The sequence below is a fragment of the Podarcis bocagei genome (genome assembly GCF_964188305.1).
Source record: "Podarcis bocagei genome assembly, chromosome: 16".
NCBI lineage: Eukaryota > Metazoa > Chordata > Lepidosauria > Squamata > Lacertidae > Podarcis > Podarcis bocagei.
Window position 1 is genome coordinate 10,098,298 of NC_138142.1, and position 20,230 is coordinate 10,118,527.

A 20,230-nucleotide genomic window follows, 5' to 3' on the forward strand; every position below is an offset into this window, starting at 1 on the left:
AAAATGTTCTAATAAACTGGGACTCAATTGCACATATTTTTCATTGAGGGGGGGCAAAGTGGTGTCTATTCCATTCTTTAAAGTTTATATGTTTCTTGTGCACTGCCTTAAGTGCCCTGTGACTGAAAGGTGATTAGTAAAAGCTACTTTCAAAACATTCTGTTTACTGTGATGATAACCACGTCCCATGTTGTACTTTTAAGCTATGCAAGTGCTTCTGTTCTGTTGTCCAAAACTGTAATTCAGAATGAGGTTTTGCTTAGTTTTGTTAGTGTTGTGCTTGTGGGAGGAGGTAATAATGAAGTGATGCCCAACCTTTTCAGGTTGTTCCAACCCGTTCAATATGGCCAGAAGCCTGAAGGCAGAATTGCGGCTTTCCCCAGTGCTCAAGTGCAACAACGCACAGTGACGACAGCTACGGTGGCTCAACAGGGGCAAGTGCGTGGAAGGTCACCTGTAGCTACAGTGTCTGCAAATCAAGGTACGAAAGGTATTGCCACTCTAGTTTTCTTCTGGGTCTCAGATTGTCATATACCAGTCTGATAAATTGAAATTGTCCTCCCACCTGACTTCAAGTATGGCCATTTCTTTACAACTAAACTGCCAGGTTAAAGCCGTGCACTGAGTGGATCAGGGTGAAATTTAACACAGTTGTGATGGTGTACGTGCTTCCTCTCAAACTCTGTTCATCACTCTTACCTGTGTTTACCACGCCATCAGAAAGCCGCCCAAAATAGGTTGACGGGGAATTTTTGTGTGTGAAATGCGAAGTATTTGACTTAGGTTTGCTGCCTTCCAACCTAAGCAGGGTCCTGTTTTAGCAGTTTGAAATTGGCTCTTAGTTGCATGCAGTTGTGGTCCTCAAAATGTGAGGTGAGCCTCCCTGAGAAGAGATTTAAGCTATGTCCTGACCACACCACTTTTTTGTGGGTGCTGACCTTTTCTGCCACCTGAAAAACGATGCACCGTAGGCCTACACAACAGTTCGTTTTGAGATCAAGTGGAGACCACTCCACAATTTTTCACGAGCTTCTCTCTGAAAGCTTTTGAACCAGTTAATGGGACAAACATACTACTATGGTAACAGTTCTTTGGGGGCTATGCCAATATTAGGATATGGTTAGCGAACTGTGTGGGTTTTTTTTTAATGCTTTCCCATGGCAAGAGCTCCTTGTCACATTGAGAAAAAGGATTCTAGCCTAGTCTGTTTGCTGATGTGCTAGTTTTCTATGTGCAAGGAACCCTTGAGGTGGGAAGAACATTAAGGCCTCTGAATACCAGTCACTGGGAAGAGAGTTGCTGTGCTCAGGTTGTGCTTGTGGGTTTCCCATAGGCACCTGGATGGCTGCCACGAGAACAAGACATTGAACTAGATGGGCCTTTGGCCTAATCCAGCAGGGCTCTTCTTAAGATGCTGATCTTTAGTATGCTGTTTTCACCTTCACTGCCCTGGGAAGCATGATACCATATGCTTGGGGGAGGGGAGAGATTTCTAATGCAGGATATTAAAGCCTGCACTCTTTTTGCTTGCAAAGTCCTGGAAGGCTTGCACTATATTCCTCCACTCCCCCGGTGTTTCCATCAGCTCGGAGAATGAGCACTGTAAGATTTTATCAGCCTTAGTTATACTGGCAGTGGGGCGGGGGCATAATTCCAATTTGTTCATCGGAATCTTTGACTTTTGTATTAGATTTTGTCCGAGCAGCTCATCTTTGGCACAGTTCAAGAACCCCACGTCCTACAATGCTAACGGCTGTGGAAACAAACTAATAGCCGGTTGATGATTTTGTGACCACCTAAAGTTGCGTGTATGTGTGTGTGTGTGTATAATGAGCAGGCGGGCCTAATTGATAACACATGTAGTTTTCCATGACTTCTGTGACCCAGTTGGTATTTACGTTGCTGGTTGTTGTTATAGCCTGTGAAAACAAAGGATTTTGCAGCACTTCTGTACCTAAAAGCTGTTTTGTTTTGTTTTTTTAATTACAAAAAAATTCTCCAATGCTATAACCCTTAAAAAGCGGACTGAATCTAACAGCTTGCACAACCCAACCTTATTGATTGCAGCCTCCGCAGCCGTCTCCTCCGCAGCTCCACAGTTTCAGACAACTCAGTCTTCCATCAGTGCTCCTCCAAGACAGCAGCCAGCAGTGACCTTCACAGCAGCAACTAGCCCGGCCAATCCTGCGAAACTGCGGGGTCAGACCACTGTGCAGGCCTTACAGCTAGGCCAGGCCCAGCCACAGGCCCCCCCGCACACCATCCAACAGAGTGTGCTGCCTCAGAGGCTGGTATTGACCTCTCAGGCTCAGGCACGGTTGCCTAGTAAGTGCCCCAACTCCCCACCCCACCCCACCTCCCCTCTACAGGTTTCTCCCACTTTTTCATTTTTATTTTGTTTCCAAAACTTCCCTGAGGTTAAGTTATTAGGCACCCTAAAAAAAATGTGTACAGAATGATTTTGTTGTGGTGGCTTGTTTGTGGTTTTTTGTTTTTGTTTTTTTAAACACAACTCCCCCCCCCCCTCACTCTGAGTAGCCTTGCTCACTGTTTTCCACTGCTTATATGACCATGGAGAAAGGTCCCAAATTTGGATGAGAAAAAAATAACAATAGAAGAAAAAAAAATTGCTGTGGACATAACATTAGCGGTGTCAACTTAATCTCTTCATTTCTGCATGTTTCCTTCGCTGGCCAGACTTCTTTTGGACCCGGAAACAACTTCTACTCCCCCTGCCTTTTTTCTTTCCCGCAAAGCTCTCCTCTTCCTAATTTGACTCTCTCTTCTTTCTTTTTTTCCCTTTTTTTCTTTTTGAAAACACTAACTTCATCCTGCTAAGAAGGCCTCTCGACTTCCTTGGAGGCGGAAACTGCAGCTGTTAGGTGGAATGGGGAGGGGAACGGTTCAGATTGTGTGTGCACTGCCTACAAGCATGTCTAGAGATTATTGAGCACTGATATACTAATGTTTTCATCCCTGGGGGAATAAACTGCCTTTGCAAAAGTTCAAAGATCCATGGTGACTCGGATCCAGAAATTCAGGTGAAATTTTTATTTGGAGCTTTCTCAGTACATTGAGGCACAGAGCTATGCTTTCAAATTTAAAAAAACCTCTGTTGCGAATATTTTTCCAGTTGAACTAAATTATTTTATGATTGGTGTTATCATTACTTTAAATCTGTTCTGAGACACCCTAATCACCTGTTTAAAAAAAACCCAACAACCATACCTTAACAATGCAATTTTTTGAATTAAGTAGATCATGGAACTGATGTGAAACAAACAGCACATTTTGAAAATGCATTATAAAATGCTTTCAGTGGAAGTTCTACCACAGGCACAATAATGATTTTTTATTCTTGATTTGTTACCTTCCTGTTTGTTTCTTTCTATCAAAAAGGCTTACAGGCAGGGAGTACTGGAAACAAAATTGCTTCAGCCAAGTCAGTAAACACTGTCACAGTCCTGCTGAAATTCTTGGTGTCCCTTGAATGCGTTTTGCTTTTGAAAAGGCAGTGGAGTCCCGCTTAATGACTTTCTACTCTCTGGTTTACAAAGTGTCACATGAGTTTTTTCAGGTTGCTGTTGTTTCCTGCAAAAATGGAAGGGTAACTTCTACACACCGCAACCCCCTGCGTTATTCTACATTAAAACAAAACAAAAGAAACCTATTTGTTCACTCCCTGTATGCAAGCAGTACCTGTGGAACTTTTATATGACACTTTCCCCCCTCTGCACTATGTATAATTCTGCATGGGAGCAGCTTCAGCATCAGTTTTACTAACTGGAGTGAGGACAAAGACTGTTTGGAAGGCAGCCCCTCCCCTTAATGTGTGGTTCTGTTCCTCCCCCTCCTCCAGGTGGCGAAGTGGTAAAGATAGCCCAGTTGGCATCCATTGCAGGAGCACAGGGCAGAATTGCTCAGCCAGAGACTCCTGTGACGCTGCAGTTTCAGGGGAATAAATTTACTTTATCCCACAGTCAGCTTCGCCAGCTCACTGCAGGACAACCTCTGCAGCTGCAAGGTATTGTACAAACCTCTCTCCCTTTCCAAATGCGCACTCTCTCATACACACAATATATCCACGTTGGGTATGATGGCTTGCACCATCTCTGTCCATTCCCTATGCCGTCTGGGGCTGTTGGGAATTGGAGTCCAAGAACTTCTGAAAGAGCCACAGCTTACCCATCCATGGGCTAAGAAAAGGAGTTGGATTTTTTTTTTTCCTGGGGGGAGGAGGAGAGAGTCATGTGGCATTGTCACTTTTATTACCTGCATTTTAAGGATAACTCAAGAGACGTGGAAGGTTTGGCTTGCCTGCTTTCGCGATGCATGGTGTAAAAAGAAAACCGGTGGCGGGTTTTTTCCTTGTTAATTTTTGGATCAGTTTATGACCTCTTATGTTTAAATTTCTACCAACGCAGGCAGCGTTCTACAAATTGTGTCAGCTCCTGGGCAGCAGTACTTGCGGCCTCAGGGCCCGGTAGTCATGCAGACAGTGTCTCCGGCAGGGACTGTTCAAAACGCTCTGAACGCTTTGGGAAACCAGCATCCAGCTGGCTTGCCAGCTCCGGCAGTAGCACAGCAAGGTAGGGGCTCTTTCCTGCATGTCTACCTCTGGGACATTTTAAGAAGCAGATTTTTAAAACCATATGGGGATTTTCTGGCCTTCCTATGTTCCCTCCTCCTCCCCATCCCATAAGTAAATAGGGGAAATGATTTCAATTGGATGAAGCAGATGCAGTTACTTCCCCATCCCTAGACTTGCATCTGCAGCCTGCAGGGCTCTCAACTGGAGCTGTTTCTCTGCGGCCAGCTTTTTACATCCCTTACAAGAACTCCCACACCCCAAAATTCAGGAAACAGTTGAGCCCCTCTCCACCCTTGCCCCTTTCTCCCTCCTTGGTGTCTTCTGCAAGCTGAATACCACCTCCCCCAGGTAATCATTTGCCCCCACCACAGAAGCTGTGTTTGGACATCGACATAAACTATGGTTTATTCACGACAGGAGTGGTTCCCCAAGGGATGGTACAAATAAAATAAAATTGCATGCTAGAAATGCAGTGGGCTGGCAGAGGAGAAGTAGAGTATTCTGCACCTCTTACAGCAGCTCATTTAGTTTCCTACACCAGGTGTGCTGCAGGAGCAGACTTTTTCTTCTCCCCAACACAGCGTCTAAATGAAGTAGGCTAGCTAGCGGTAGAAGATGCACAGAATGTCTGTCCTCCCACCTGCCAACCTGCACGGTCTACAATTCTTTGTCCCCTATGGCAGCCAGGCATGTGGTTAAATGCAAGGCTGGCCTTGGGATTGCCTTGGGTGGGGCGTGGCATGTTACGGCTTGTAGTAGCTTGAAGTCCTTTGTAAAGAGTGTATTTGGGATGTATAAACACATGGTTTATCTTTAAGTGTGTGTTCTAGGTAGAACAATGGGTGGTACTAATTTAGCTTCGGGGGACTCGGCGTCATCTTTAAAACCTGGCCTTATTCACGGAGGACACTCACAGGTACTCTTACTGATTTTTTTACTGTGTGTGTTCAGTTGTCAAATGAATAACTTCCCTTTCAATTCCTTCGAGGACTGAAAAGTGAAAATAAATGAAGTTGCAATATTTAGCTCTTTGATTTTTCCACTTTATTGTGCTTGTCAGCAAAGTTGTATGTTGTAGCTTCTACTCCCCAAGTGTGGGGTGTGTGTGGATATAGATACAGATGCACTCCTGCAGGTGAATTACTTTTGAGATAAGTTAGGGCTTGTAAAGAAGTGAACTCCACCTTTAATTACGTAGAAGCAACTTTTGGCACATTGGAGAGGTTATGAACATATTTTAAGTATGGAGAAGGAAAAAATGCAGCTTGGCTCACTTTCAAAAATTAAATGGTGAAATTTAATTTTTGAAAGAGGGACAATGAAAGGTACCCACAGAAATATGAAAGGGAAGCTATGTATTAAACAAAAAAATAATAAAGGAAAATACCTTCTGTCTGATTTGGAAGCTGTATAATGTTCAGTATGCAACAAAATAGATGATTGTAACAAGCTGCCTTTTATACTGTTAGACCAACTGGCACAGTATTGTCTGCTCTGACTGGCAGCAGTTTTCTGGGGTCTCAGGAAGAGTTCTTGGCCCTTCCCTTTTCCCTGAGACCTTTTTTAAAATGGAAGGTGCTGGGAAACCGAATCTGGGAGCTTCAGTATGCTGTGCATGTACACTGCTACTGAACTGTGCCCCCACCTGCTAAATTTATGCTTAAGACTAAAATGTAGACTATAACCTTACAGAATTTAATTTAATAGAAGTAGAGCAGAATGGGGGGATTTAATTGATTATTCTGGAACAGAATCTACAGAGCGCTCCAGTAGTGATGCTAGCATATAGCTGTATGACTCAGAACTGTTTTGTTGGAGGTTGTGCCAAAAAAAAGGGGGGGGGAGATCCCTTTGCTTTGGGGTACATATGCAGTTGCATTCTTATGCATCTTTGCTTGGAATTAAGACACATTGAATTCAGTGGGACTTACTCTGGGGTAAGTGATTTTAGGATTGTAGTCAAGTAACAGACTTTGAACTCTTTATAGTTCTGATTTCAAAGCATTCTGCCCATGGTATACACTTTTTCTCGTGTTTCCCCCCCACATTTTTATTGCAAAGGAGTCGTTTGAGGAAAAAAACAGGATTCTAAAGGAGCGCCTCGACCGCATCTTTTCTTGCAATGAGCGCCGCTGTTCCAGAGCACCAGTGTATGGCCAGGACCTCATGAGAATTTGTTCTCTAGTGGGGGACAGAAAGATGACCCCTCAGTTTTCCGCTAGAGGCAGCAAATGGAGCTGGGCTGGTTTTGCAAACTGTCTCCTCTCGTCAAATCCCTCTTGGGACCACAGTGATCCACTGCAGGGGATGACACGGACACTGGAGCAGCAGCAGGACTCTCTGAGGGATGCTGTTAACAGGTGATCACTGGAATGTTTCCCTTGCTCTTGATCCTAAACAGAATCTGGAACAGAAGCCTGCCTTGAGCCACCTCTCACGTTCCTCTTCCCCAGCCATGCCACCCCTTTGAAAGAGACCAGAATGAGAATCTAGGCTGCTGGTTCTGTATTTAACAAGGCCACCATGCAATGATTAATATATCCAAAGTACTTAGCCACGTGTCTGCTTTTTGTTTCCCAGGCTGCTCTGTGTGCTGCCATCTGCAGTGGCTGCTCCTCCATCTTTGCACATGGCAAGGCTTCCTCCTTTGTACAGCCATAGAATGAAACTACTCAGGCACCGTCTGAAAGAGGCAGCCTCACCTTACTTGAGTCAGCTGCAGCAACTCACTACCCCACAATTGCTTCAGTTTCCTGATCTCCGACTTGTTCAGTACGATGCAGGTAGAGGAGAATCTTTTTCTATTTTCTTTTCTTTCTTTTCTTTTTTTCCTTTTGGTTGGATTGTGTAGAACCTGGAATCGGGCAAATGTTCTGTGGGAAGGCTTTACACTTGCTTATTTTCCAAAATTTAGGCAAGCTGGAAGCCCTGGCGGTCTTGCTTCAGAAGTTGAAGTCGGAAGGACGCCGGGTGCTGATCTTGTCCCAGATGATCCTCATGCTAGACATCTTGGAGCTCTTCTTGAATTTCCATTTCTTCACCTACGTGAGGATTGATGAGTGTGCTAATCAGGAAGAGCGGCAGGTAAACTTTACTTGGAGCAATCCCTCCATCTCATTCTTTATACGAGGGGTGACTAACCTGGTGCCCAACGGATGCTGCTGGACTCCCAACTTCCAGCCTGCATAGTGAACGGTCAGGGGCAATGGGAGTTAAGTGGGTTAAGTCCATCCCCACTTGCCCAAGAGAGACAATGAATCATGAGCTTTAGTATCTATCCAGCTCCGTGGTAGCTCCTCATTGGTTTAACGCTTTACCTTGCCCAGTAAAGAGCACTTCACTCCTTCTCTAAATAGTTTGCTATCACTTTTTATTTATTTCTTGCTTCTGATTTTCAGTCTCTGTCTCTGTTTGTTGTTCATTTGTTCTCAAAAGCTACTTGGTGGTTCTGAGCACTTCATCACTTTTCCCACAGGGAGGAGGGGATCCTCGGATGGTTTGCCCCTCCCACTTGTTCTACTTGGCAGGTCCTATGTTAAGTGTACTTACTGTACATCCACATGAGAGGGAAACCTCTCTTCAGTTCCTTCCTGTCTGGCTCCCTGTGCAGGCCAGGTAAAAGGGATCTCTGTACGCTCAGCAACTGAGGTTGTTTTTTGGATCCCGAACACCACATCCAGTCAGATAGGGTGGTCGAGCACTTGATCCCATGTGTGACAAAGGTGTCTGCTCTGAGAATAAGTAATGTGATACTTGTCATCTCAACAGTGAGTGCTAAATGCCTTACGGTCTGTGATGCTTTTCCTCCCCACCCCTCTTTTCTGATCAAGGAACTGATGAAGACTTTCAACAGAGACAAGCGCATCTTCTGTGCAATTCTTTCTTCACACAGCCGCTCAACAGGCGTCAACCTTGTGGAGGCTGACACCGTTGTGTTTTATGACAACGATTTAAATCCAGTGATGGATGCTAAGGCTCAGGAATGGTGTGACAGAATTGGCAGATGCAAAGACATCCATATCTACAGGTGATGCTTGCAAAGTAGCTGTTCTACAAATAGAAAATGGTTCCTCTAGTGAGATTGGCAACATGCAGCCTTGCCCATGGTAGGAGGCACGACAGAGGCTATTTGTGTTCCGGAGATTCCTGATACCATAACTTCATCATGTCATCTAAAGAGGGCAGGGGTTGCCCATATTTTGTAATAATCTTAACAGATTTGCACACACCATCACTTGGGAGTTCTAAGGAAGGAAGGAAGCAGTGCATTTTTGAAAGATTAGTCTGTCATGTTGATCCAATATGGCATCTGTTCGTATTCAAACATAGAAGAGAACCTGCTTCTTGATCCCAATAATCATGATGCAAAATTTGGTTGTGAAGGGTGTCCATAGTGAACAAAGGACTTTTCAAAATATGTAGTAGGTAAATGATTATGTCCTAGAGCAGTCAACTTTGCTCTGCTAACATGCCCAGCAATAAAACATTGCCTAAAAACCATTTTCTGATCTTGACTACTCAGTAAATTCAGTCTGTTCTGGCTATTCTCATTTTGCTCTCAGCTTTAAGGTTTTGGTACATCTCCTTGGTTTCTTCTCTAGGCTTGTCAGTGGAAATTCAGTAGAAGAGAAGCTCTTAAAAAATGGCACTAAGGATTTGATCCGAGAAGTAGCAGCTCAGGGAAACGACTATTCTATGGCCTTTTTAACACAGGTATATATATTTTTAATAAGTATAATAATTTTATCAAGAAACCTTCCTTGTTTCCCCAAATACTTTATACCCTTTGTTTCAAAGCATCGGCTCCTGAGGCTTTATTGTTGTCTTGAGACACAACTAGCAGGACTTCTAATTGGCTTTCATCATGGAGGTTATTTAGGATTGGGCTGCTCCAACTTGGCTTTGAAAGGTGGGAGGACTATGCAAATGTATTTGTGCTTGACCCCTCCCAGTAGGCGGAGCCTCCTAGTCCTGCCAGCTTCAAAGCCACTGGGACTTCATAGCAGATTTGGTGGAGAGTGTTGATCATGGTATCTGATGGCTACAGCTTTTCTTCTACTCTCCACCCACATAGTTTAATCATAAGAAAGGAAATGGAGAAAAAGATGCACTTATTAGTTTGACCTCATTGAGGAGAGTTTCTGCTCATTGTGTCTTTTGTGAATCTGAGAAAATGCTGAGGGTACTTTGCACAGTGCATCAGTAGCTAGAGTGTCTCGGTGGTGTCAGGTTTCAGACCCAGCCTCTCTGATCCCCTCTGAACTGGTTTCCCAAATCCTGGCCAGTAGCAGCATCTGTATTTTGTTAATGAATGAAGAAGGAGTAGGTGTGTCAATTTTTATTTCTTTTGGCCTCAAATCCCTCCCCTTCAAAGAGAACTGTTAATGGAGTGCTGTGGGGTGAGGAGACATTCCTTTTGTTCCTCCTTCAGATAGAAATCAGGCCCTGAGTTAAGTTACAATTGGGGGGGGGGGGAGAATAATTAAATTGACACTTCTTCAGGAGCTTGATATGAGACGTATTTCCCCTCCTTCCACAGCAAACGATTCAGGAACTCTTTGAGGTTCATTCTCCAATGGAGGACTCTGGCTTCCGCGTGAAGGCTGAAGAATTTGTGATGCTTACACAGGAGCCCTCCCCGGCTGAAACCATATCTCCTAAGGTTGCAAGACCTTTTATAGAGGTAATTAAGCACAAATAATTTGAACAGAAATAAAAGAGGATATATAACTGTGTGGCAGAACTGTTTTGATTGCCTTTTGGGACTTTCCAAGTGCTCCCTTCAGAATAATCATGTCGTCTTCTTTTTTTAATCTTCTGAATCATTTCTTTTAAAGGTTTCTTGAAAGCTTATAAACTATTCATGTAGGTAATACACTACTTCCCCTGAGAGCTATTTAAGCCTTTTAATAATACATATATTCTCTCCTCCTCTTTCTCTGGGTGCAGTATTTCAGAACATTTAGGAGATGAATAGGGTGAAGTATTTGCATGATGCAAATGTTTACTGGTTCTGCACAACATTAAGGTTGCCTGCAACTATTTTGACAGAAACGTAACATGGGATGTACTGGTTACACCACAGGAGGGATGTCTGCAACTTGGCTGCATTTTATGCAGCCTCCTACACCTCTTGAAGCTGCCCCATTCTCCCATCCCATCAGAGTTCCTCCCTCCCTGATTTTTCATGCCTCTTTGATGTCTCCCCCCTTATATAGTTTGAGAACAACTGCATGCCATAGTATTTTATTAAATAAAAGCATACAGCCATTGATAACCGCCATCATCATCATTTAGCTGTTGATCTCCTTCTATACAGTCGTCTTAAGGCAACGTACAATAACAACTGCAGGAACCAGTTGAAAGCTTAGAGACAGCAGATGCATTTAAGATAAAACTAAAACCCTGAGGAATAGATACAGCAAAGACTCATTTATCCAGCTGGGAAAGCCTGTGGGAACAAAAATGTCTTCCAGTTGTTTCCAGAAAGCCCAGATAGTGGGTGCCTGTCATATCTTGATATAGATTCTATTTCGTAGATCAGTAGCAGCAGTAACACTAAAAACCCTGCTTTAGTTACTGCAAAGTGGACTTCTGAGATTTTGGGGTTTTTATAAATGAGATTTTTTTAAAAATGGGGCTTAGTTTTGAGTAGACCTGCATCGTATTAGGGGTCTGAGGGAGCCACAGTGAAGACTGAAATGGGATGTCTTTATCCTGGATTAATTAGTCCAATTACAGACAGATTACTCTCAAGGGAATGCAGCGCTTGTCTAGGGTGGAGTTGGGGAGGTTGTATGCCCTTTAGTCAAAGCATCACGTTTTCCCCAAATTCCTAATTATTACTGCAAAATCTAGAAGGCCCTTTCTATGCAGGAATACTTCCATATAACCCAAGTGAATAGTTCACTATTCAACAAACAAGTGCCCTTCACATATCTGCCTTGAGAGCCCATGTGGCACAGTGGTTAAGTGTTAGACCAGAATGTTGGAGACTTGGGTTCAGATTCTTCCTGAGCCTTGAGACTTGCTAAGTGACACTGGACCAGTCAGTCTCTCTCACCCCACCTATCTCACAGGTAAAGTGAGTATGAAATTTCCATTGCTCCGAGTGCCAGGCTGAACAATCTCTTACAACTTCCTTACCTATGAATAGCAGTAGAAATTGCCTTAATTTGCTCAGTTTATTTAACTGATAAAAAATTGGTTTTCTTATCAGAATAACTTTTTAAAAAATGTGATGGATGTGCCGCTGCATTTATACAAAAAAACACCTTTTGTGTGTTTTAAAAAGGCTCTCAAAAGTACAGAGCGAGAAGAGGAGGAGGAGTTGTACACATGCATTCAGGTCTCAAAGACTGAATCAGCTTTGGAACCTCTCATTTCTGAAATCGGCAAGTCCCAGTATCTTGATGAGCCTTCTCAGCTGCAGGAGTTGGTTGCTGTTGTGGATCAGGTACACTTGCTTTACATTAACAGTTGAAGGTATCTTTAGAGCATTGCAAACCAACCTTCCACAATGTGGCGCTTCCCAGGTATAGTTCATTCCCAGCTCCCATCAGCCCCTACAAGCATGGCCAGTGGTCAAGTGTGGTGGGATCCAACAGCATCTAGAGGATACTAGGTTGGGGAAGGCTTGTTGTTGTTTAGTCGTTTAGTCGTTTAGTCGTGTCTGACTCTTCGTGACCTCATGGACCAGAGCATGTCAGGATAAGGCTAGTGTAGATGAAATCAGTTAGATGGATCAATAACTTTGACTGTGTATGCAGTAGCTTCCTGTGGAAAATGCCAACTGTACCTAAGTTGTCTGAATTGCTTTGGAACTTATTATTATGGCTGTTAGTTAATTGAGGGAAATGACAGCTAATTTGATGAATCATTTTCCAAATGAGCAGAAGCAACCGTTTTGAAGCAGGAAGCACACTTTTGTTTGTGAGATACACATTTGTCTCTAATGCCAGTGTGGTGTAGTGGTTAAGAGCGGTAGACTCGTAATCTGGTGAACCGGGTTCGTGTCTCCGCTCCTCCACATGCAGCTGCTGGGTGACCTTGGGCTAGTCACGCTTATCTAAAGTCTCTCAGCCCCACTCACCTCACAGAGTGTTTGTTGTGGGGGAGGAAGGGAAAGGAGAATGTTAGCTGCTTTGAGACTCCTTCGGGTAGTGATAAAGCAGGACATCAAATCCAAACTCTTCTTCTAAAAACAAGAACAATCTTAGAAAAGCCTTCTGCCCTTGACAAGAAAGAAGGAGGAGAGGTTCGTTTTCTAAGATGATTCTTGCCATGTTCTTTTTTTTTTTTTACAAACACATCTGTTAAAAATAATGCACTTAAATCTGTTGGCTGGTTAATTGGACGTGCTTATTGCATTTATGGTTTGGTAGTCCCTAGAAGAAGCATTGACATACTCTTTGTCGGATAATTACTTCTTTGTATCTTCTCTCAGCTCACCCCAATTGAAAAGTACGCTTTGAATTACCTAGAGCTCTTCCATGTTTCCACTGATGATAGTGAACTGAAGGAAAATGAGGTATGGCATGTATATGCAGTCACTTCTACAGCAGTAACCTTTTGGGGGGTTGGGGGTGCATGCCCTTGGTGTGTGTGGCCAGACATACCGCGCTCCCCATCCAGGCAAGCAAGAGGTCTTACCCCAGTTCAAAGACACATTACAGCCTGGCCACTGAGGGATCTGGCCTGAGCAGATTCTTAAGGGCACATAAAGTACTGTGGGAGGCCTTCTTCTGCTCTTACAGTATTATGCAGCAAAGTATCTGTAAGGACTTCATGTGAACAAAGCAAAAACTACAGAAGATGCTTAGAAGACCCAGGATTTTTTTTTTTTTTAAAAAAAGACATGGGAGAGTGACATTTTTATTTCTGTAGCCCATGAAAGCTTATGCCATGGTACATCTTGTGGCACCTAAATATGCACACACTGTATATAAATATAATAGTTATTTTCACCCTGGAAATCATTGCCTCTGAAATAATTAGCTCAGGGGTGGGCAAACTTATGGGATCTACTTTGTTGGGCTTTTGAGGTCCAGCGCCGAGGGCCTTCTTGCGGTTCCCTCATTGTGAGAAGCAAAGCTACAGGGAACCAGGCAGAGGGCCTTCCTGGTGGTGGCGCCCACCCTGTGGAACACCCTCCCATCAGATGTCAAAGAGATAAACAGCTACCTGACATTCAGAAGACATCTGAAGGCAGCCCTGTTCAGGGAAGTTTTTAATGTGTGACATCTTAGTGTATTTTTGGTCTTTGTTGGAAGCCGCCCAGAGTGGCTGGGGAAACCCAGCCAGATGGGCGGGGTACATATAATAAATTATTATTATTGTTGTTGTTGTTGTAGCAGAACCTGGATATCCACCAACTGGCTCTTGATGTAACAGCCTTGCACTTAGAATTAAAGGATTCTGAGCCCACAAGATTGTTTTGAATACCAGAACGGAGCTCTCGGTCTTTCTACGCAAAAATCCCCTCCTAATTACTTCAGCCTAGTATAATTTAGATTGCAGGGAGGTCATTTTATTGCTGCTATTGTTAAATAGTATTTGGGGTCAGAGATCCTACTGCAAGTAACCCAGAAATTTATGCCTCCTGCTGATTCCTGAGTTAGTTTTGTAATTGAACTTAATACATTAAGTTTTTCTTTTAAATATATATAAATATATATCTTACCTAGATGGAAGTAAGAACTGCCAAAAAGGTGTGGGAAAATCATCACCTGAAGTCGCTGAAAGAACAAGAGGAGAAAATGCTTTTGGATGGGGAAGAGGAGGAACTGCTCACCTACACTCGGGAAGATGCATATAACAAAGTAATTTACCTGCCAGCTTTTATGCACTTCTTAAAACATTTGAGGGAAACCTGCAGGAAAACAACACTTATGTCCCTTCATCTCCAGTGGATTGCCAACCTAGCTCTCCTCTAGGATACTAGAAGCTATAAGAACCTCAAGCAGGGCAGGCCATCTCTTCCACTCCAGAGTTTTTCCATTTTCCTGATATTTCATTGGGTACTGGTCCTTAGTTTTCATTGGGCTTTTTTAATTTAAGGGGGGTGTATTACCTCCCCTTAGCTTTTTCTTTTTTTAAAAGGTTGTATCCACTGTTAATCCTAGATGCATTGAAATTAATGGACCAAAGGTAGAGACATAATTTCATTTAGTATACTCTTAAGTGGGACCACCACGGGGATAAAACCCACAATGAATTGTGCTTCTCATAGAGTCTTGGAAGAAGTTGGAAGGCATTCCGAGGGTCGTCTAGTCCAACTCCCTGCAATGCAGGAATCTCTACTAAATCATACATGACAGGTGGCCACCCAAACTCTGCTTAAAAACCTCCAGGAAGGAGAGCACACCACCCTTTGTGGAAGTCTCTTTCACTGTTGAACAGCTCTTACTATCAGAAAGTCCTTCCTGATGTTTAGTCAGAATCTCCTTTCTTGTAATTTGAATCCATTGGTTCGGGTCCTAGCCTCTGGAGCAGGAATAAACAAGCTTGCTCCATCCTCCATGTTACAGCCCTTTAGATATTTGAAGACAGCTATTTTGTCCTCTGGTTTCATCAGAACTAAGTGTGTCTCTCTTCCCCCCGCTCCCTGCTCCAGGAATATATTTATGAAGGCCCAGATGGACAAACTGAAATAATGCCGGTAAGTCTGTATTGATTTTATTACCTCTTCAGCGTGGGGGTGGATGTGGGGCGGAGGCGAGGAAAACGCATACACACACGCTGTATGCAGAGGGGCAGTATGCTCTTGAGTACCAGTCCCTGGAAACTGCAGGAGGAGAGATTGCTGCTGCACTCATGGTCCTGCTTGCAGGCTTCCCACAGGTAGCTTGTTGGCCACTATGAGAACAGGATGCTGGACTAGATGGGCCATTGGCCTGATCCAGCAGGGCCTTCTTATGTTAGTGCATTCACACCTCTGCTTACGTATCCCTCTGGTTACGTAAACTTCGGGATGCGAACACGGCAAACCTGGAAGTATTTTTCCAGGTTTCCCCGTGCGTGCATGTGCAGAAGCTCTAAACCGTGCCACGCATGCATGCACAGAAGCGATAAACTGTGCCATGCGCATGTGTCCGGCTTGCAAAAACCTCGGGATGCGGCCGGACCTCTGGAACGGATCCCGTTTGCAACTGGAGGTACCCCATACACACTCTTTCTCTTTCTCTTCCACACGCACGCACATCCTCTGCTTATCCAAGAACACAAAGCAAGGTAACTCTCTTCTAATGCTTTGTACAGCTCTGGACTCCCCCAACGCCACCTCAGGATGACAACGACATCTATATCGACTCCGTCATGTGCCTGATGTATGAGAGCACCCCGATCCCAGAGTCCAAACTGCCGCCCGTGTATGTCAGGAAGGAGCGTAAGCGCCACAAAACGGACCCATCCGGTAAACATCGGGTTTTTATGTAGGATATACATTGTCAGACACCTCCCGGCGTTGCTTTTGTGGGTGTGGAACTCCTTTGTTGCAGGAAGCCCAAGCTGAGAAAGTTGCTGTTATGTCATAGGCTTTCCAAAGATTATTTTAAACATTGAGAAACCGGCTGGGAAGTGGGGTTGTGCTGTTGTGAGGTCCAGCAGGAGGGGGCTCCTCAGGCAATTAGGTTGTGGGAGGGTGCTGGTGGTCAGTCCGAGGCAAGAGGCAGGCATGGATCAAATTCTGAACATTCCAGGATAGGCAAGAGATAAAATCAGAGCATGTGCTTTTCAGAAATTCCCGGTTCAACCTGTGGCATCTCCAGTTTGTTTGTTTTCTTTAAAATAAGGTATGAAGTAGCTGATGATGCAGAAGACCTCTCTCTGCGTAAGACGCTGAAGAGCTGCTGCCAGTCAGCAGACCAGGGATAGCCAGTGTGGTACTCTCTGGATATTTGTTGGACTACATCTCCCATCATCCCTGACCATAGGCTGTGCAGGCTGAGTCTGATGGGAACAACATCTGGAGCGCACCACATTGGCTACCCCTGCAGTAGACAACCTTGGGCTGGGTGGACAAACAGTCTGACCTCACACAAGTTTCTTACCCAGAAGTCTCAGGGCCAGAGGCAGGGAGTGTAAACCAAGGCAGACAGGAGGTGGTGTTACAAAACCAGCAGTATAAGGGGATGGAGAAGGAGAGGTTAGGTTTTCTGAAATGAACAGGTGGCTCAGGTTGAGGAGTCTGTGGCCCTCCAGATGTTTGCGACCTTCAGCTCCTGTCAGCCCCAGACAGCATAGCCCAGTGGTCAGAGATGATGGGAAATGAAGTTCAACCTGAAGAGCCCCAGGTTCTCTGGGCTCGAGCTTTTGCGGGGGATGTTCAAGGATTGACTGTTATGGTCAGCTGACAAAGTGCTCAGGCAGGTGATGACACTTCTGGTACTGCAGCCTAGGGGGCACCTACGAAGCACAGAGCTCAGTCTGCCAGGTTTGTGGATGATACAGCACATGGGTGGCAGAGGTGCTAAAGCATTAGCGCCTACTGGCTGGTTGCAGTGGCACAAGTGCTCTTTGCCCCTCATTTGTCTTATGGCTGTGGGTCTGCCCCTGCCCTCCACATTGGTACAACTAGTACCTGCCCAGATCACTAAATTTATGACGGTGTTAGGGATTTGGTTTTTTTTTTTAATTATTCCCCAGCAAACAGCTCAAAACCTCCCTGATCTGCCAGAGTACCATAGGCGTTGTGGTGGATCAAAGCTTATTACGCCTGTGGCCTTTGAGGGCTTTGGAAACTCTCTCATAATTTTTAACATCCTTGCGTAGTTTGTATGTTCATTGCCCCTTCCCACTCCCCGCCACCAACTGCTTCACTGAGCCCAGCATCCCTCTTCCCAGCTGCAGGAAGGAAGAAGAAGCAGCGCCACGGGGAGACGGTTATCCCTCCCCGGTCACTCTTTGACCGAGCCACTCTGGGGATGCTGAAAATGAAGCGGGAAGGCAAAGAGCAGAAGAAGAACATCCTTCTGAAGCAGCAGACCCAGTTTGCAAAGCCGCTCCCGACTCTTGTGAAGCCGGCTGCAGAGGCGGGCCAAGACAATCCCGAGTGGCTCATCAGCGAGGACTGGGCGCTCCTCCAGGTGAGATGGCGTCTGCAACACTGGGTTCACCGCAGATGCAAGAAGTCTTTGGGTTACACTCACCTCTGGCTGTACTCCGAATAGGCCCATAGAAACTGATGGGCATAGCCAACGTAGGCCCGTTGATTATCAGTGAGTCTTCTCTGAGTAGAATTTAGTTGGCTAGAACTCCATTGCTGAATAGCTAAATGTGTGTTTCTCCCAGTTTGTCGCCATCTGGCGGTCCTGGGTGCTTGATGCTTTCCCACTCCATCCACTAGGTGCCAGGTACGTTCCAAGAAAGACTTGGCCAGAACTGGGCTCACTTCCAAGTCCTTCATCTGCCTCTGCAGCGTACAGACATAAGGTCTGGCGGGGTGTGTGCGCGCTGCTTATTTATTGAGTCCCCTGTGCCCCCTCCCGATAAGAGTATTCCCAGGGTGGTAGACATTGCTACATGAAGTCGTTTAAAAGGCAAAGACAACAGAATAAACCACTGCAAGAACAGGTGGATTTGGTTGCAGCATAAACCAGCATCCTCAGAAGTTTTAAAAGCCTTTTAAAATAGTAATTAAAAAAGTGCAACACTTTCATTTTATTGCCTTTCTTGGAATGTCTAAAACTACAACCGTTAGCCACTATTTTTCTTTATTTTCTGTGCAGCTACTAAGCTCTGTATTCCTTGTATGGGTATGTTTCTCACTTAAAATTAAAAATGAGTTTAAAAGCTTAAAAGTAATAATTTGTTGAGTGGGATGCCAGGTGACCCTCCCAGGTGGGGGTATTCCATAGGCAGAGCTCCCCCTCTTACCCTGCCTACCAGAGACACTAAGAGGGGTGTGTGTCCAAAGATGACCTTATATTGTATAGGTTGATTCATCTGGCATGTGTTGAGCCTTTTGGGATCCCGCTTGGTGGACATAATGGCCAACAAGTATCAAGCCAGTTTTGCTTCAATCACAATGATGACCTAAACCTGTAAAGTAAACGGAAATACACTTGCTAATTTTGGAGAAAGTTAAGGAGACACCAGTGGGGTGTTGAGTAAACCTACCCCAATGCCCCCAGTTAATATGGAGGAGTCAAGTTTTCGCAGTTGTGTTGGTTTTGTTTTGCAAAACTGCAGCCCCACTCTGCATACCCCATTCCTTCATGTATATAGTCCTCACTCTCCACAATGGCTATCTTCTGCTTCCGCTGTCAGAGGCAGTGCGCCTCTGATTATCATTTTCTGGGGGGGTCAAAGGAGAATGCTGTTGTGCTCATGCTCTGCTTGCAGGCTTCCCATGGGCGCAGAATAGGATGCTGGACTTGATCAGTTTTGTGCTGATAAAGTGCGATAAAATAGTGAGTTCAGCTTCATGTGCAACATACTAACCTGCAACATATTTTATTAAGCAAGTGGGACCCGCAACAAAGTCTTGCAGTGTGGGGTGCTCTTGTTCAAGTACCCCAGAAAGCAGCTCTCTCTCTCTGGTTACTTCATTCCATTCCCCTTCTCCTGTCCTGTTTTCTGGGTCCTCCACTCCAACAGATACTCCACATTCTGTGGCCACTGACCATGTGTAGCCCTGTTTTGTCTCTCACACACCTCAGGTTTGCGGGGTTTTTTCTGTTGTACTGCTGCAAACCTTGTGTTCCTTCCAAGTGCCTCCTCCTAGGGAACCAGAACTGGACCACCCACACATCAGAATCAGCACTCACTCCCCAGATATCACTAGTGAAGAGGATAGCAATAGAGTCTTACTTCCTGTCTGTCCTCCCCCTTCTTTGCAGGCGGTCAAACAGTTGCTGGAGCTGCCTCTCAACCTCGCAGTCGTGTCCCCGGCTCACACGCCCAACTGGGATCTGGTCAGCGACGTAGTGAACTCCTGCAGCCGAGTTTACCGCTCCCCGAAACAGTGTCGCAACCGCTACGAAAACGTTGTCATTCCAAGAGAAGAAGGGAAGGTGGGTGTAAGCCGAAGTAGGCAACTTTCTTGTACACGCTTTAGGGAGTCAGAAGCATAAGCAAATCCTTATGAAATTTGTAAAGAGAGGACCCGTACTTGTGATACTTTTCTCTTTTGGATCGTTTTACGTGGCACTCTTTTTCCTCCCTTTTTTTGTATTTGGAAATAAAATAAAATTCGGCAATGTGCTATAGAGTTCTTGCAACAGCCCTGTGAGTTAGGCCAGCATTTTGCCCGTTTTACCAATGGGGAGTTGAGACTGAGACATAGGGGCTTGTCCAAGGCCTCCCGGCATGCGTTCCCCCTCCCCCATTTTTTTTTTTTGGGTTGATCAGGGTACTGACCTCTGATCTCCTGGGCCTTAAGCCTCACCCTCTGTCCACTTGTACCACACTGGCTCTTATAGAGACTTTCTATTTATGTCACTAATCTAAATCCAAACCCATCGCAGAAAGTCAAACTTTGCTTCTTATTTTACAGCTTATGTATGAAGCGAACCCTAAGAAGAAGACAAAAAGCATTTATAAGGTGTGCACTTACAAATTGTTGTTCCAATTCAGACAGTCTGGTATCTTAAGCATCAGCAGAGGTGGACACAAGATGAAGTAGGAGATCCATATTTG

The 20,230-nt window shown here is 44.8% G+C and overlaps 1 protein-coding gene across 21 annotated transcripts in view; it reads left to right on the forward strand.

Annotated features, from left to right (window-relative positions):
- The window catches only part of EP400 (E1A binding protein p400), a 71,781-nt gene that overhangs the window by 35,313 nt on the left and 16,238 nt on the right, over window positions 1-20,230 (forward strand). For 11 of the 21 annotated variants that reach the window (XM_081175387.1, XM_081175404.1, XM_081175398.1 and 8 more), the window contains 19 exons: window positions 324-490; window positions 2,068-2,325; window positions 3,860-4,024; window positions 4,425-4,589; window positions 5,410-5,507; window positions 6,653-6,951; window positions 7,172-7,374; window positions 7,506-7,675; window positions 8,422-8,618; window positions 9,193-9,304; window positions 10,131-10,274; window positions 11,886-12,047; window positions 13,038-13,121; window positions 14,278-14,412; window positions 15,207-15,251; window positions 15,851-16,004; window positions 17,435-17,676; window positions 19,432-19,605; window positions 20,088-20,135. In XM_081175387.1, coding sequence (XP_081031513.1) covers window positions 324-490; window positions 2,068-2,325; window positions 3,860-4,024; window positions 4,425-4,589; window positions 5,410-5,507; window positions 6,653-6,951; window positions 7,172-7,374; window positions 7,506-7,675; window positions 8,422-8,618; window positions 9,193-9,304; window positions 10,131-10,274; window positions 11,886-12,047; window positions 13,038-13,121; window positions 14,278-14,412; window positions 15,207-15,251; window positions 15,851-16,004; window positions 17,435-17,676; window positions 19,432-19,605; window positions 20,088-20,135 — 3,022 coding nt within the window. The remainder of the gene's footprint in view (window positions 1-323; window positions 491-2,067; window positions 2,326-3,859; window positions 4,025-4,424; window positions 4,590-5,409; window positions 5,508-6,652; window positions 6,952-7,171; window positions 7,375-7,505; window positions 7,676-8,421; window positions 8,619-9,192; window positions 9,305-10,130; window positions 10,275-11,885; window positions 12,048-13,037; window positions 13,122-14,277; window positions 14,413-15,206; window positions 15,252-15,850; window positions 16,005-17,434; window positions 17,677-19,431; window positions 19,606-20,087; window positions 20,136-20,230) is intronic. The other 10 variants (XM_081175403.1, XM_081175389.1, XM_081175399.1 and 7 more) reach the window with 4 other exon arrangements.